At 38.9% G+C, this 14,244-nt stretch overlaps 1 protein-coding gene across 2 annotated transcripts in view; it reads right to left on the bottom strand.

Annotated features, from left to right (window-relative positions):
* Nucleotides 1-14,244, bottom strand: part of exoc6 (exocyst complex component 6) — an 80,692-nt gene that overhangs the window by 8,760 nt on the left and 57,688 nt on the right. For both annotated transcript variants that reach the window (XM_049563888.1, XM_049563889.1), the window contains exons 20-21: nucleotides 10,818-10,959; nucleotides 8,427-8,500 (exon numbers count right to left, since the gene is read on the bottom strand). In XM_049563888.1, the coding sequence (XP_049419845.1) occupies nucleotides 8,427-8,500; nucleotides 10,818-10,959 (216 nt within the window). The remainder of the gene's footprint in view (nucleotides 1-8,426; nucleotides 8,501-10,817; nucleotides 10,960-14,244) is intronic.

Below are 14,244 nucleotides of genomic sequence, written 5' to 3'. Positions count from 1 at the left end.
AGAGACAGACTGAGTGAGTGTGTGTGTGTGTGTGTGTGTGTGTGTGTGTGTGTGTGGGCAAGTGTCATTGTGGAGAGGTTGTCCTGGAAAAGATCTGCTGGGAGTCATTCTGTTGAATGTTTGCTCCAAATTCCAAAGGCTCCCCTCTCAAGAGCTATCTGCAATGAGCGGCTGAAATGGGTTTTTTTCAGTGTGGCTGGGCTCACCATTACAAACGGGGGGGAGGGGGGGGGTCAACACAGCATAGTATCACAATATTTTGTGTGGTGATATTGTATCGCAACAAGGATGCCAAGTATCTATCTTTTATTATATACATTATTAATTTTAGCCAATACACATTTTAATACCACTTTTGGTACTAGAATAATAAAATCAATTGCTTTGTCAGTCCACTGGATGGTGCTGAGGTTTTTTCGTGGTGAGGTCAGCAGAGGTTTTAAATCAGCGGCATTCGGCAGGAAGTTCATCAAAACAAAGATGGAGGCACCGAACAAAGAAATCAGAAATGTCTGACAAATGTCTGGACTTATCTTGGATCTTTTAACATGGAATGAAAGGAGGACTTGAATATGACCCATGTGATTTGCAAGCAGTGTCATATTATTGGTGGTAGATTTTATTTTGAACTATTAATATTGCATCCACAATCTATATCTCATTCTGAGAAGCTGTTGTTTACAAGCTAAAGAAATGACAGATCATTTCTGTTTAGTTACTGAATATTTGAAGGCAAACTGTTGATATGTAAAAGTATGTCACTTGTTGCAATTCCATGTTCTTAAATAATAATACAATTTTTTTGTACTTATCTCTCATATCATCAAGAATTGCGTTATAGCAATAATACCCTGAAATATTGTGATATTATTTTACTGCCATATCGCCCACCTCTGGTGAGAAGGTCTTTCTTGCGCACCATGCTCCCATCACAACCTGACAGGAGTGGGTAGTAACAAATTACAGGATACGCACATGAGTAACAAGTAGTAGGGGTTTTTAGACTGTAACTTGTACTCTTTGCTCGAGTATATTTTTTGGCCAATAATTTACTTTTCACTTCACTACATTTGCCATTTATACCTTTAATATAACAAGTCTTCTCTGAATGCAGAGATTGAGTGTCTGGATGAAAAAGAAGTACCACCATTTTTTTTAACCACGCTGCCATGATGAGGCAGTTTCCAAAGACAACCCCTTACCACATCTGGCTACACTTTTTATATAAGTGCTTGTTGTGCTTTTAAAAACTCCTCCTCTAACCTCTGCTAGAACAAGGAAGTTGTGCATAGGGCCTGCTGTCGGTTAAAACATAGTTAGCTAGCTAATGTTAGCTACCTGCATGTTAATTTTTCATGGGTAACATTAATCTTTGATGTTATGGTAATGGCATTAACTTATCTTGAACCAGTGGTTTGTTGGGCTTTTAAGTAAGCGTGCTTTAAAAAACAGTTAACCTAGCATAATGCCAACTTCAAAATTAGCATTACTTTTGGAATTGCAGTAGTAGGCTAATCATCTCTACTCTGTAAATAAAAAGTTTTTCATTATTTTGCGCTGACCTGCATACCCTGAAAATTATTAAAATGGAAAGTAACTTGTACTTTGAGTGATCATCAACCAGACACTTTATTACTTTTACTTGAGTAGGTTTCTCAAATTGTAATTTTTATTTCTACTTAAGTCATTTTCATGGGAGTACTTGTACTTTTAATTGACTATGGAATTTCAGCACTCTATCCGCCACTGCAACCTGGATCTGGATAACTGTCAGAAAATGGGCGAAATGCACAAACTGCATGTTTGCAAAACGATGAAAAATCCTTTTTTAAAAAAAACCCTCAGTTACATATTTTTACATATGGTATTTTCCCAATCACAGTTTAGTTTTATTTGCTTTTAGTTCAAATCAAACCAGCCAGTTTTTGTGACAAGGATTTTACGGGTGGTCCTGACCTCTTGTAAATGTCATTCTTACCTATGATGCTTTTTGGAAATGAGAAAATATTGTTTTAGTTTATTGTAATAGTTCCTTATTTGTGCAGAAAATGGGTAACCATGACAGGAAGACTAAAGCTGTTTTGAAGCTCCTTTGAAAGATACAACCAAGAAGCGATGAAGCAGCATCCACTTGATGTCCAGGGTTAGGCTGAGGTGAGTGTTTATGATTTACGTAAAAAGCCTGAGCAGAAGAAAAAGAAAGGAAGAGGTGCATGTTCTCAAAAGGATGGTGTCAGATAAATCATCATCCCTGTGACATTAGTTCATGGTGTATTGTGAAACTCCTTGGTTTCACCTTTACATTGAAACAATAAGTAGGGGCGTTCTGAAACTCTAGAAATCCCTGCTCTGCTTTCCTTCCTTTCATGCACCTGTGAAGCTTCACTTTGGATGTCTCCCGTTAGATGCTATTGTCTCACTGCCTTGTATTGTTTGGTGTAAAAGGAGTTATAATGAAAGATGAGGCTATTCTCTTTGTCACTATGGGCTTGTCAGCAGAGACTGGTGGTCCAGAGGTGAGAAAAGTTAAACTCTACATTGGACGAGATCATTTTTACACTGGATCTTACTTAATATTTTCACCTTAAACGGTTTGTATGATGGATGATGACTATGTGTTGAGTTATTGAGGGCGTTGTGTGAAGCTCCAACTGCATATACAGCCCCTGTCACACACCCTGGCTTCATGTGTGAGATGGAACTAGCTGCTTCTCTGGCCATTTGTTTACTCAGAACCTGGTAACATTTCTGTAATTCTTCCACAAAAAGAAAGAGCTCCCTCTGGCCTCAAACAAGCCTGAAGCATGTTTGCGTTGAGCACATAATTTACATATTCTGATTGCCACGTATTTCATCATGTTGCCACTATAGGGGTGCATGGCAGAGTAGTTCCTGAGTGATGTGTTGTTCAGATGTTTTTCCTTTTTAGCAGCAACCAGCAGCTCTATAGCTCACTCCATTGGGGGGTCCGTCAGTTGGTAAACAAAAATTTCAAAAAACTGTTTTGAGCAGCTTTTCGGGGGTGAAAAGCTGCTGTTTTTTACTGAGTAATCGCTGTGTTTCCCTGGCAGGAGTGTGCCTCCCAAAATAGGTATTTTAAGCCAAAACATGTTCTTTTCCTAACCATTTCCTATCCTAACCATAGCCAAGTGTTATTTGGGCCAAAACCTAACGACAACTCTAGCAGGTGTACACAGATTGTACACTATTGCCCTGACATGTTGTTGTCCCCATTGGTTGCTTAGACACAAAAAACATGGCAAATTAGGGTCCAGGTTATAAATACTGAAGTTTACCTTTAAGCCAAATACCATACAAATAAGCACATTTTAAGTAGTAGGAAATGCAAGCATACTTCTTAAAGATAATATGACTTTTAACATGTGTTCTATGGTGCATTTATTTACTAAGGTGTAGAATATTCTTGCTAAATGTTGGCTTAAGTCAGTGCATTAACATAAACTCTGTTGCAGGCCACAGCAAAATGTAGCACTCAAATCTTTCTATGTTTGCCAACAGTTTTTCAAGGCCTTTTTCATCACAGTGTGCTACTGACATCCCATCAGTTGCTTTACATGTTTGTCAGTCACTCTAAATGGTTACAAGATTATGATATGAAAAGCAGTTATAACTACGAAATCCGAAGACATAAGTTAAAGGGAAAGTAAAAGGGTGACCTCTGTGTAACCTCAGTCTGTGGATGCCACCCAAATCCTTTACCTAAGGCTAGGATTAACATGTCAACCAAGCAGCCTATATAAAAGGGAAGATGGACACATCTTGTCTAATGAGCTGCTTCGCAGGAAAATAAGTTCTACTTAAAAACAGGCCCAGGTAGGGCTGGAGATACCACTGATAACCCTTTGTTTTTTTGGGTTTTTTTCCTGGGAACATTGGGGTTTAAGCAACCTAGAAATGTGTTAATATTCTACAGTTAAAAAGGGACACATTTCCTGGAAATTTCAGGTGTATAATTCATAGATGTATGGAGAAATTACGGAGAAAAAAGAAAGTTAAGTTAGTCCCTGTGTTGAGATTTAACAGTTGTTGATTTCCTGGAAAATTGCTTTGAAAGACCCAAGTTTATTCATTCATGGTAGAATTCACAGTGAACTTTACTTTAAATAAATGCTGAATTGTTTGCTTGCCTGATGAAGAGAATCTACAAGTTCCACTGATGTGCTGTTCTAAATTTGACAATTTTTAGGCCAAAAGAATAAATAATCAAATAAATGATTACTTGTTTGATTACTTGAAAATATGTTAAGCAGAATCAAACTTTCATTGCTATAGACAGGGCTTTGGAAACAGCATTTAGAACTTAATGTTGGGAAATAAAATATTATTATGGGTTGTAATGTCATGAAAAGTCTGAAATGATCTATGTAATCTGGAACTAACTATAGAGAAAAAAAATGGCTCATAATCACCATTTTAGTTATAATTAGATTGTAGTGTTAAGCTGAAAAATCAAAATACTAAAAAATGTTACTTCATTTTAGAGAAGGGGGCTGTTGGGGGGACTTTGACACATGACCTCAGAACTTCTCAACTCCTGGCTTTGGCCCTGGATCACACAAGGCAGATAACCAGGGGCAAAACAGAATCCCAACAAACATACCTTCATATGAAGGATCTAGAAATCTGGGATCTGCATAAAGGTGAAACAACTAACATTTCAACATAAAGCATGTCTTCGCCAGAATAAGAAGAAGTAAAAGATTTCCTTATGCCCTAGAGGAGGGGACATGTAAATGAAGGATTGCGCAGAGATTGCAAAGGTATTATAAATGTCTACTCCACCACTGTCCCCTCTTACTCTGATGAAGACACTGTTTAAAACCTCATACCGGTACTCATCTTTCCAGATCCTGCCTCAGTTTTCCTGTCTGTTGAGTAAGGCTGAAATGATTCCTTGAGTAACCTGAATGATTCGATGACTAAAAAGCAATTTGATGCATTCGATGATGAAATAATTTGCCTCAAGGCTTTGTTAAATCCGGTACAACTATATAGTGCGCTGTGTTTCGCATGAATGGTTGTTTCTGTTGCACAACATACTTAAGTTACTTTTGCTGTTGATAGCCTATGTAGCTGTAACATTGATGTGAAGCATGGATTGCTAAACAATGGCGGAAGAGGGACAAGAAAAGAGCGAGAGAAACCCCAAAGAAACAACATAGTGTCAAAGGTGTGGGATCATTACAAGTTAAAATGAAAAGACAACAGTTCAGTGTGTATTGCAAAACAGAGTTAGCATACCACAATAGCACGTCCTTGATGCTACAACATCTAAGTAGAAAACATCCAGTGTGTATGCATCAAGTTCGCTTAACGGACCCGACATAACAAGGTACATTACAAACATGGTACCACACTGGTAAGGTAAGACAACACGTTTACATGTCGTTTTCTATATGTTCTCTGACATTTATCCTAATGATATGAGGCGGTGTTTGTGGAAAAAAGCTTGTTTAGTGGACTAACTTTGCACTTGAAGGTATGCTCGTTCACGTTTTAACAGGTCTGACGCTACGGCTGTATCTAGGCTAACAGCTAACATGCTAACTATTATTTAGGAGATGGGTTGAAATAAACCGAAATTTCCCTTTAAGGGGTAACTTGGAATCACCAAAGTCACACAATGACACAAACTAACTGAGGCAGTGGTTGACCAGCAGTTCCTGTGCTCAGCGACCCATAATACAGTTTGTTTCAGTGGAGTCTGGTGGCTTTGATAAGAGCATGATGAGGAACTGGAGAGCTTCCCTGTCAGAATGGGCTGTCTGACAGCAAGTTAAAGTGGTGAAAATAAACAACAAACAAAAATAAATAATCAATATAACATACACTTCAACTGTGACTTATTTAGGTGAGATTTTTTTTTAGGTCAATAAAATACGTTTTGCTGCTAACCTGTCCACAGTGATACATTGCTTAGTTTCTGTGATAGTACTCCTGTCTGCTTCTCCAAACTGTTGGAGATCTTGCACCAGTCTGTTGTAGCCAGTGCACTTTACTTTTCTGTAGTCTGTTGGGGGAGCAGCATCTGAGCCAGTGAGACTAACAGACTTAAGAAACTTATTAAGAAGGCTGGCTCTGTGAGTGGCTGCAAACTGGACTCATTTGAAGCAGTGGTGGAAAGGAGGACATTGAACAAACTGTTATCCATCATGGATAATCCTGAACACCCTCTTTACCACATACTAAACAGACAGCGGAGCTCTTTCTCCAACAGACTGATACAGCTTTGCTATCACAAGGACTGATACAGAAAATCATTCATCCCCCAAGCCATAACACTATATAATACCTCACCTCAGTCTGACAGAGAGCACTCACAGCTCTCTACAGCCTCTCCTCTATAGCTATAGCTGAATAGTTACGTTACAACCATTTGTTTGCACTGTTGGTAATAACCAATTGCTCACTTGTAGCTATTTTGCACATTTTTACAACCTCTACCTCACTTCTGACTGTGTGTGTATATAGTTTGATCTTTTTACTACTGCAATTTAATATTTTGTATTTTATTTTATTCCTGTGTATTTCTTGTGTATTTTAAATTTTAGTCCTACTCATTTTTGTATATATGTTATATTTCTATATTATCTATACTAATGTCCACATACTGTTTGATTACTTGCTGCTGTAATACAAGAATCTCCCAGTTTGGGATCAATAAAGTACTATCCATTTATCTCTATCTACTGTATGTAATGTACTGATTGTGGAAAAGTACCCCATACAACCAAACTTAAAAAAATCCTACCTATCCCTTTAAGTACTCACATGCGCAACTCATTCATTCATTCATCTTCTAACCGCTTCATCCTCTTGAGGGTCGCGGGGGGGCTGGAGCCTATCCCAGCTACATCGGGCGAGAGGCAGGGTACATGCGCAACTCCTTTACCTTAATGCCTTCAAATCTCCTTCCCAGTGTCTTGTTTTATGGCTCAAAACAATATGGGAAAAATGCACACCAAAATGTTGCTAAAGTTTGACTGTGGGAGGTTAGTTTATCTACTTTGGTTCAGAGGTCCTATGCTACTGTAAAGATCCTTATGTTCTCAGCCTTCTTGCAGCAATTTTAACAAACTTCCTCAGTAAACTGCTGTGACATTGTCTGAATGCAGAGCCAAGCCTCCACCTCAGGCTCAGATTAGCAGGTCAACACAGACACAAGTTAATGAGATCCAGCAACACTTCACATACCACTGGTATTGACATCCAAAAGAGTGGCAGGAGGTTTATGCTTGTGTGTTTGGAAGTAGGAATTTTCTTAAGCAGGTGAACTATGGGACAGGTGAAAGTTGAAAAGGTTACACATAGATGTGAGTGTGGAAAAGAAAGCCAGTGAAACACAATATTGTTGGGTGTGATACAGAACGTGAGATGTTGGACAGCTGAGAAGTAAAAAGTTAGTATTTAGTATTCCTCTAAATAATGAATACTTCCAATATTCAGTTGAGCAGCTGGGCTAAATTTCAAAACACAGGATTGAAACCTGCTATCTCAATCTTCAAAGCCCCCACGTATAAGATGTGAAAATTCCTGAATTTAGAGCCTCCCAGTGGTGGTGTCAAAAAGATAAACCTCCCCACACACATCTGACCCAGGGACACTGAGAATGACGATCTGAAAGCAACACAGACTGCAACACATGGATTGACTCATTATTCTATGAATAAAGACTTGACATAAAAACATAAAAAGTTAACCTACAAATTCAACACATAAATGGAATAAGTCTCACATTAAGTCTTATGGCTCATTTATACTCCTTTTATGTATGAAAATAGATATGTCCATTTCAAACGTTGTAAACATCACTGTCCTCGTAGTTCCATGCATCCTTTATGTTGGCACAGATTCAGCCAATAGATGGCGCTACAGGGCAGAGTCAACAGTTTCTGACAACAACAAACAAGTAGACGGTGGAGGAAGTCATACCATTGTACCTTTAAATGGAGGCAGCGCTGCAGACAGTAGTGGTCTGTTCTACCATTAACCTTATGATTCCAACATGTGGACGGAAAATTATTTTCAGTACATTACCGATTCATTCCATTCTGCCATTATTTAAATATCTTCGTCGACTCCTATGGTCATATCTTACTTGAGCTGCACTTCACTGCCTCCAGGATCTCTGGTGGTACTCGTTCGTTTCACCTGTATATGTACGCTTTCAGGAAATGTGCAGAAATATGGACAAAATGAACACACGTCCATAGTATGGACAAAGGCATCTCTGAGTATCCTGAAAAGCGCTATATTAATCTAATGTAGTATTATTATTATTATTATTATTATTATTATTATCTGTCTTTGACTCCATCTCTAACATTGAGCATAAATGAACCCTTAAGCTAAGTTTGCGTACAAAAGTACATCATTAGTTAATTTCCTCTTAACTGCTTCTTTACCTGTCTTAGGTCAATGAAGGCCAGCTGGAGTGTGTCTCCTTGAAATCCAGGGACCGGCTCTGAACTGGCAAACACTAAGAAGAAACAAAAATACTATCACATAACAATCAAATATATTTACAGAATACAACACACATAGGTTAGCTAGTGTCATGAACTGTGGCTCTGGATCTGCTTCTTAAACTGCTTTCACACTGTCATGCGCTAACTTGCGACCTCTAGTCATTTTTAATGAGGGAAAGGAACCAGAGGGGAAGTGGTTTAAAACACAGTGGTAGAAGAATGGAACGGTTGCCACCCTCATGAAAGTGCATAGATTTTTATTTCTCTGTATTCTTCTTCTATCGACCTATTGAACTGATGCCTCCTTGCAGCTGAGACACCACTTATAAAACACCCCATGGCTTTCAACAAGACATCTTATTTGCAGATGTTTGACTTTTGGCTGGAAAATGAAATAAATATAAAAAAATATGTGAGTTTATTGTTGATATACCATAACGTTTTTTATATAGTATGGTGGTTCTTCAAGTTTTCCTCTCTGTGATCACACTGAATGCAGGCTTGCATTTTTTTGAAGGTTATATGAAGACTTTGCAGCCCTATAGATTTAACATTAAATTAAAGCTGCAAGCAGCGATGAACAGGCTCTCACACCTCTGCGCACCTCAGGGGTGCTGGCAGGATGCCATCTGATGCAGCAGTTCATTTCTGTCAAAGCCGGACTTTGCACACAGCAGTGAGATGGCATATCCTTAATAAAGTGTGGGCACTGGAATGGCCTAGTTCACATTTTGTACTATTTCCTCTTTCCACTAGAGGGCGCTGGAGAAAACACTAATGATATGTCACATTTTTGTAAATCAATGTAGACCACAGCATTTCAGTTTCAGGTGAATCAAAAGATAAGTGTCTGATAAGACCTACTTTCTGTTGCCACTAGGTGGCGCTATGACTATCAGGGAATACGGTCATTTAGATGTGTTCAGGATGGGACTAATATGAATTATGTTAAGTTTGGTGAAGATCTGACCATTTACTTTAAAATTAGAGCAATTTCCTGTTTCATGGCGAGACATCAAAATTTAACATTCTGCAGCGGGCATGCCCTTCAACGTTAGGTAGATCTTGTAATAACTTTTGATCACAGAGTAGTCAAGCTCACACAAACCAAGTTTGAAGCCAATCCCATTAAATCTGTAGGAGAAGTTTGTTAGAATACAACACATGGGAAACGCCAAAACTGACTACAGAATTTAAAATGGCCGACTTCCCGTTGGGTTTAGGCAAAAGGTATAGGGGCTTTTTTGTGCATCAGGGCATGATACATATGTGTACCAATTTTTGTGCATGTTGGTGAAACATGCCACGGGAACAGCTCTTTGAAAGGCATGGCCAAGCCATTTTGCCACGCCCATTGACAAAAGTCATATCACGTGTCCAGGAGCATGTGAAGTTTCAGGCAGATTGAATGAAGTACACCTAAGTTAATGCCAATTGATGTGTTTTGGCAAAACGGCGACCTTCGCCCTGCCCTGCTATGCCGTTTGATGAAAACTGTTTCCGCAATAAAGCATCATCAAGGCCTTTTTTGACTCAGTCTGAGGTGGAGCTTGTCAACTTTGTAGATGTACATTAAAGTATAAAACATGATATTTCCTGTTACCAGTAGGGGGCGCTATAACTATCACTAATTATTGACATGTATTGACATTGTTCAGGGAGGGACCATTATCAATCCTGTGAAGTCTGGGGAAGATTGGACCATGTATGCTGGAGTTATAAACTACTTCCTGTTTTGTGGCGAAACACCTAAGTTTAATGCCTTGCCAAGGTCACACAAGTGATGAAAATTCAAGCTTGTCATAACTTTGCTTCTTCAATGTCTTCCGATGGGATAGACCAACTTTTGAAGTCGATCGGATTAAATCTCTAGGACTAGTTCGTTAAAGTACGACCCCTGGAAATGGCAGAGAAAAAATGCACCAAAATTTGCACAGTAAATTCAAAATGGCGGACTTCCTGTTGGGTTTAGTGTATGGGTCCAAGAGGTTTTTTTGTACGTCCTGGGATGTTACATGTGCCTACCAAGTTTTGTACATGTAGGTGAAAGCAGCTTCAGGTGCTCTTTTGCTGAAATTTTGTAGGGGGCGCTACTGTGTCAATTTTTGGCACCTGAGCAGTAGACCCTTAAAATATAACATATTTCAGCAGTCTTGATATTTACTCAAAGTGTCATGGGTTTCAAGTCTGTTAAGCCCCACAAAAAGCCAATTCATTTGGAGGAAGAATAATAATTCCTTGCATTTCAATAGGGTCTTTGCACCGCTTGGTGCTTGGGCTCTAATTATAACATCGATAAAAAGGAACATTACATTTATTAATACTTACATTCACACTGAATGACATCTAAGTTGAATTGCTGGATAGCCCCCATACTGATCTGTTTGAGTTCTGTGTCCAGCAGCATCTGCATCAGTGATGTGGACAGATGCTTGCAGGCTGACATACACGCTGTCTGAGCCACTTTACCCTGCAGAGAGAGGGACAGGGGGGTGGAGGGAGGAGAAGAAGGGTGACAGAGGATTCAAAAGAGGAGGGAAAGATGGAAAGGCATAGGAAAGATTAGGATGGGGATGAGAAGGAGAGAAAATGAGGATGTCTTTTTGGTTTAAGACTGCTTGACTTTCAGGAGAAGATCATCTGAGACTGTGGCATTCACAGGCAAAGTGAACAGCTGATCGCCAACAAGACGAGTCTGTTTTAAACCACTACCAAAACAAAATGTGAGTCACTGCTGCAAACATGCTGAGAGACCTTTCAGCCTCAGCAAGAGCAGCACAAAACTGAAGACTGGCAAGCAACACTCACTACATACACAGTCTACCTTCTCTGCACCATGTATCATAATGTATACATCAGTGCAGACAGAAAGGTGCGTGGGGCTTTTAAAGCAGGGACTTGTATCGATATCCTGCGTGATGTCGATACAAATTGCAATGGCAACAACCAATCATAATGACAATGAATTACCAACACAGAAGCAACACAATGCACATACAACAGAGACAAAAGCACTTAGACAGAGCATGTGGGTGTTTGGTGGTAAAAAAAAACAACAAAACAAAACAGTTGTTCATGAATGCCATTATGACTTTATACTGGAAGCAGGAACTACACGTGTGCAGTTATTGAGTGAAAGTGGGGTGACGCATCTAATAAGATGAAGAAAAAAAAGAGGAATTCAATTCACATGTTTTATTTTATTTATTATCTCTTGTTTCGGTTTTGGGACCAAAAACCCCAAAATATGTGGCTTAAATTGCCCCTAGTGGTATCTACTAGAGATGCACCGATTTATCAGCTGAAGATCAGTATATTTGCCTTGTTGACTGCCATCGGCCTATCAGCAAATAAGATAATGTTCACCACTGGCAGTGGCCAATGTTTTTCTGTTGTATTACATCAATTTTGCGCAGGCTAAAAAGCAGGGTTCCAGATTAATGGCATTCAATCTTCCTGGGGCCAACAGAAAATGTGTTTGGGACAAACAGAGATCTTCCTGGGATGCCTTCGGGACAATAGGATACAGTAAACTCACTAGTGATGTGTCAGGGGACGCACCCTTGTTGTTTTCCTAATAGTGCTACATTGTGAAAAACAAATCTGTGATGACATCAACAGGAGAAGCACTACTTAACGTTAGCTTTTAGCAGCCAGTCGACGTAACTAACTGCTGACAAAGGTTTCATTAAGTTACATTATGATGCGTTCAAGCTCTATTCAGTAAAAATGAGTATTGGGTGAAGGTAAATTATAATGGTTTCATGATATGTTCAAATGTAATCTTTTAAAATGTAGTTTTGTCAATACACTTGAATAAATACAGCTGTCTGAAGGAGAAATTTGCTGATGCTTCAGAGCAATACCAAACAGATATTAGAGAGAGGGAATTATGATACTTTTTATATGTAAAGGTTTTTTTTAAGGTTTTGGAGGCAGTTTTTTAAAAGATGTTTTTTCATGTTAAAGGTAATATTAAACATTGTTTCATAAATTTGTATGATTGAATTTGTGCTAATATAAAGATTTTTTTTTAAAAAAAGATTTCTTTGTTTCCCTTTAACAAAAGGATTAAAAATAACAACAAAAACAACAACAACTCATCAAAAATACAGACGCTTGGTCTATGACCCTACACATCAAACTATGGTGCTCTAAATACCCTGTGTCAGTTTTGGACACTTAGGGGCTGAGTGTAAATCTATGCTTGTTACATGTATTGTGTCTTTTCAAAATAAACTTCAGTTTTAAAAGAAAAAGTACAGTTTCTGCTTGTTATTTGGTTTACTTTATTAGCTTTAGGCACCAAAAGCAGAGAGTTAGGTTTAGAAAAAAACATCATGGTCTGGCTTAAAATAAGTACAATTGTTACAAACTTTATGTAACGTCACATGACATGTGTCACTAGTGCAGTATGCCACACATACTAGCACACTACATTAACTTGGCTGACTTTTAGTTTCATATGAGACACAAACAGCAATCTAACTGGTGAAAGTCCGGAATTTGTTTGACCCCTCCACCTCCACTCCTGTCCGCCCTGTGCAGACTTTCTCCCTCTTTATACTATGCCAGTTGCTCGGAGCTTCAAAAATGCTGCTGCCTGCTTCATCTCATACCACCGGTAAAGGGTGCCTCAAATGTCAGTATTTGACAAGTTGGGTGTGAGACCGCATTGCAGTATCGGTATCAGCCAAATTATTATTTTTAACATGGGTATCAGTATCAGCCCAGAATTTCACAATTGGTGCATTCCTAGCATCTACACCTTAAAAAATGATTCTTAACTGTATTGGACAGTTATCACTTTTAAAAAATGACCTTACAATGGATACGTGCTGAAACATGCCACTACTATGAAGTCAAAATTATCACTGGGTTATTCAATCTGTCACTGAAAGGTATGAGACCATTTACATTGCTTTTAATTTCCCAACCTGTGTTCTTTGCAAAACATCACACATACAACAAAAACCACAAATAGCCCAACACATGCAGGTCAGGCACAACATGAGCTCAATCAATAATCAGACCTTTGTAATGCTCCACATACCTCCACAGCATCATGTTTACAACTCAAAAGAAAACATGAATTGTGAGCGTTTCCACCACTTGTGGTGCTCTTGACTCTGCTCATTTTGTGAGCAGGAATGTTTTGACTTATTATCCACAGCAAAACAAGTGGAACTGACTTAAGTTTTACCTCCCATCAAGTGTTTGAAACGCTAACAGTAACTTTGAATGAACCTATAAATTACAGTAAGTGTTTGTGGCGAACAGGAAAAGCAGCTCAAAACAATCAACTCTCACGGATACTCATGCAAAAACTGTCAAACCCAGGGATGATGTGGTGACCCCAACGTCAAGGATAATGCACATCCAGCAGTCTGAGTAAGAGTGCCGTGAGGAAACACCCCTATTAAAAACAACACTAAGGAGACAATCAGTGATTCCTGTAATCCAAGATATGTCAGTGAAAAACAAAAATCACTGTTGGCACCTTGTGAAATTGTTCTTGGAATGACAGTAAGGCTACAGCGGCTTGACGTAAGAAATGTGAGTGTTTAGCTTCTAAAACCAAAACAGTCATTTATGACTCTCCTTTGTTTGAGCTCCACATCATCCCTTTTATCATCCGTCATGCTAACAACTGACTGGCAGACAGACAGCAGTGATACATGGTGTGGCAGCATTAGGGGTAGTCCATTCACTCTAAGCTGGTATCACATCTCAGCCTATTGACTGTAAGTTTGTT

Source organism: Epinephelus fuscoguttatus, linkage group LG20, assembly GCF_011397635.1.
Source record: "Epinephelus fuscoguttatus linkage group LG20, E.fuscoguttatus.final_Chr_v1".
NCBI lineage: Eukaryota > Metazoa > Chordata > Actinopteri > Perciformes > Serranidae > Epinephelus > Epinephelus fuscoguttatus.
Note: the sequence above shows the minus strand (reverse complement) of the source record. Positions and strands in the feature narration are given on the sequence as shown.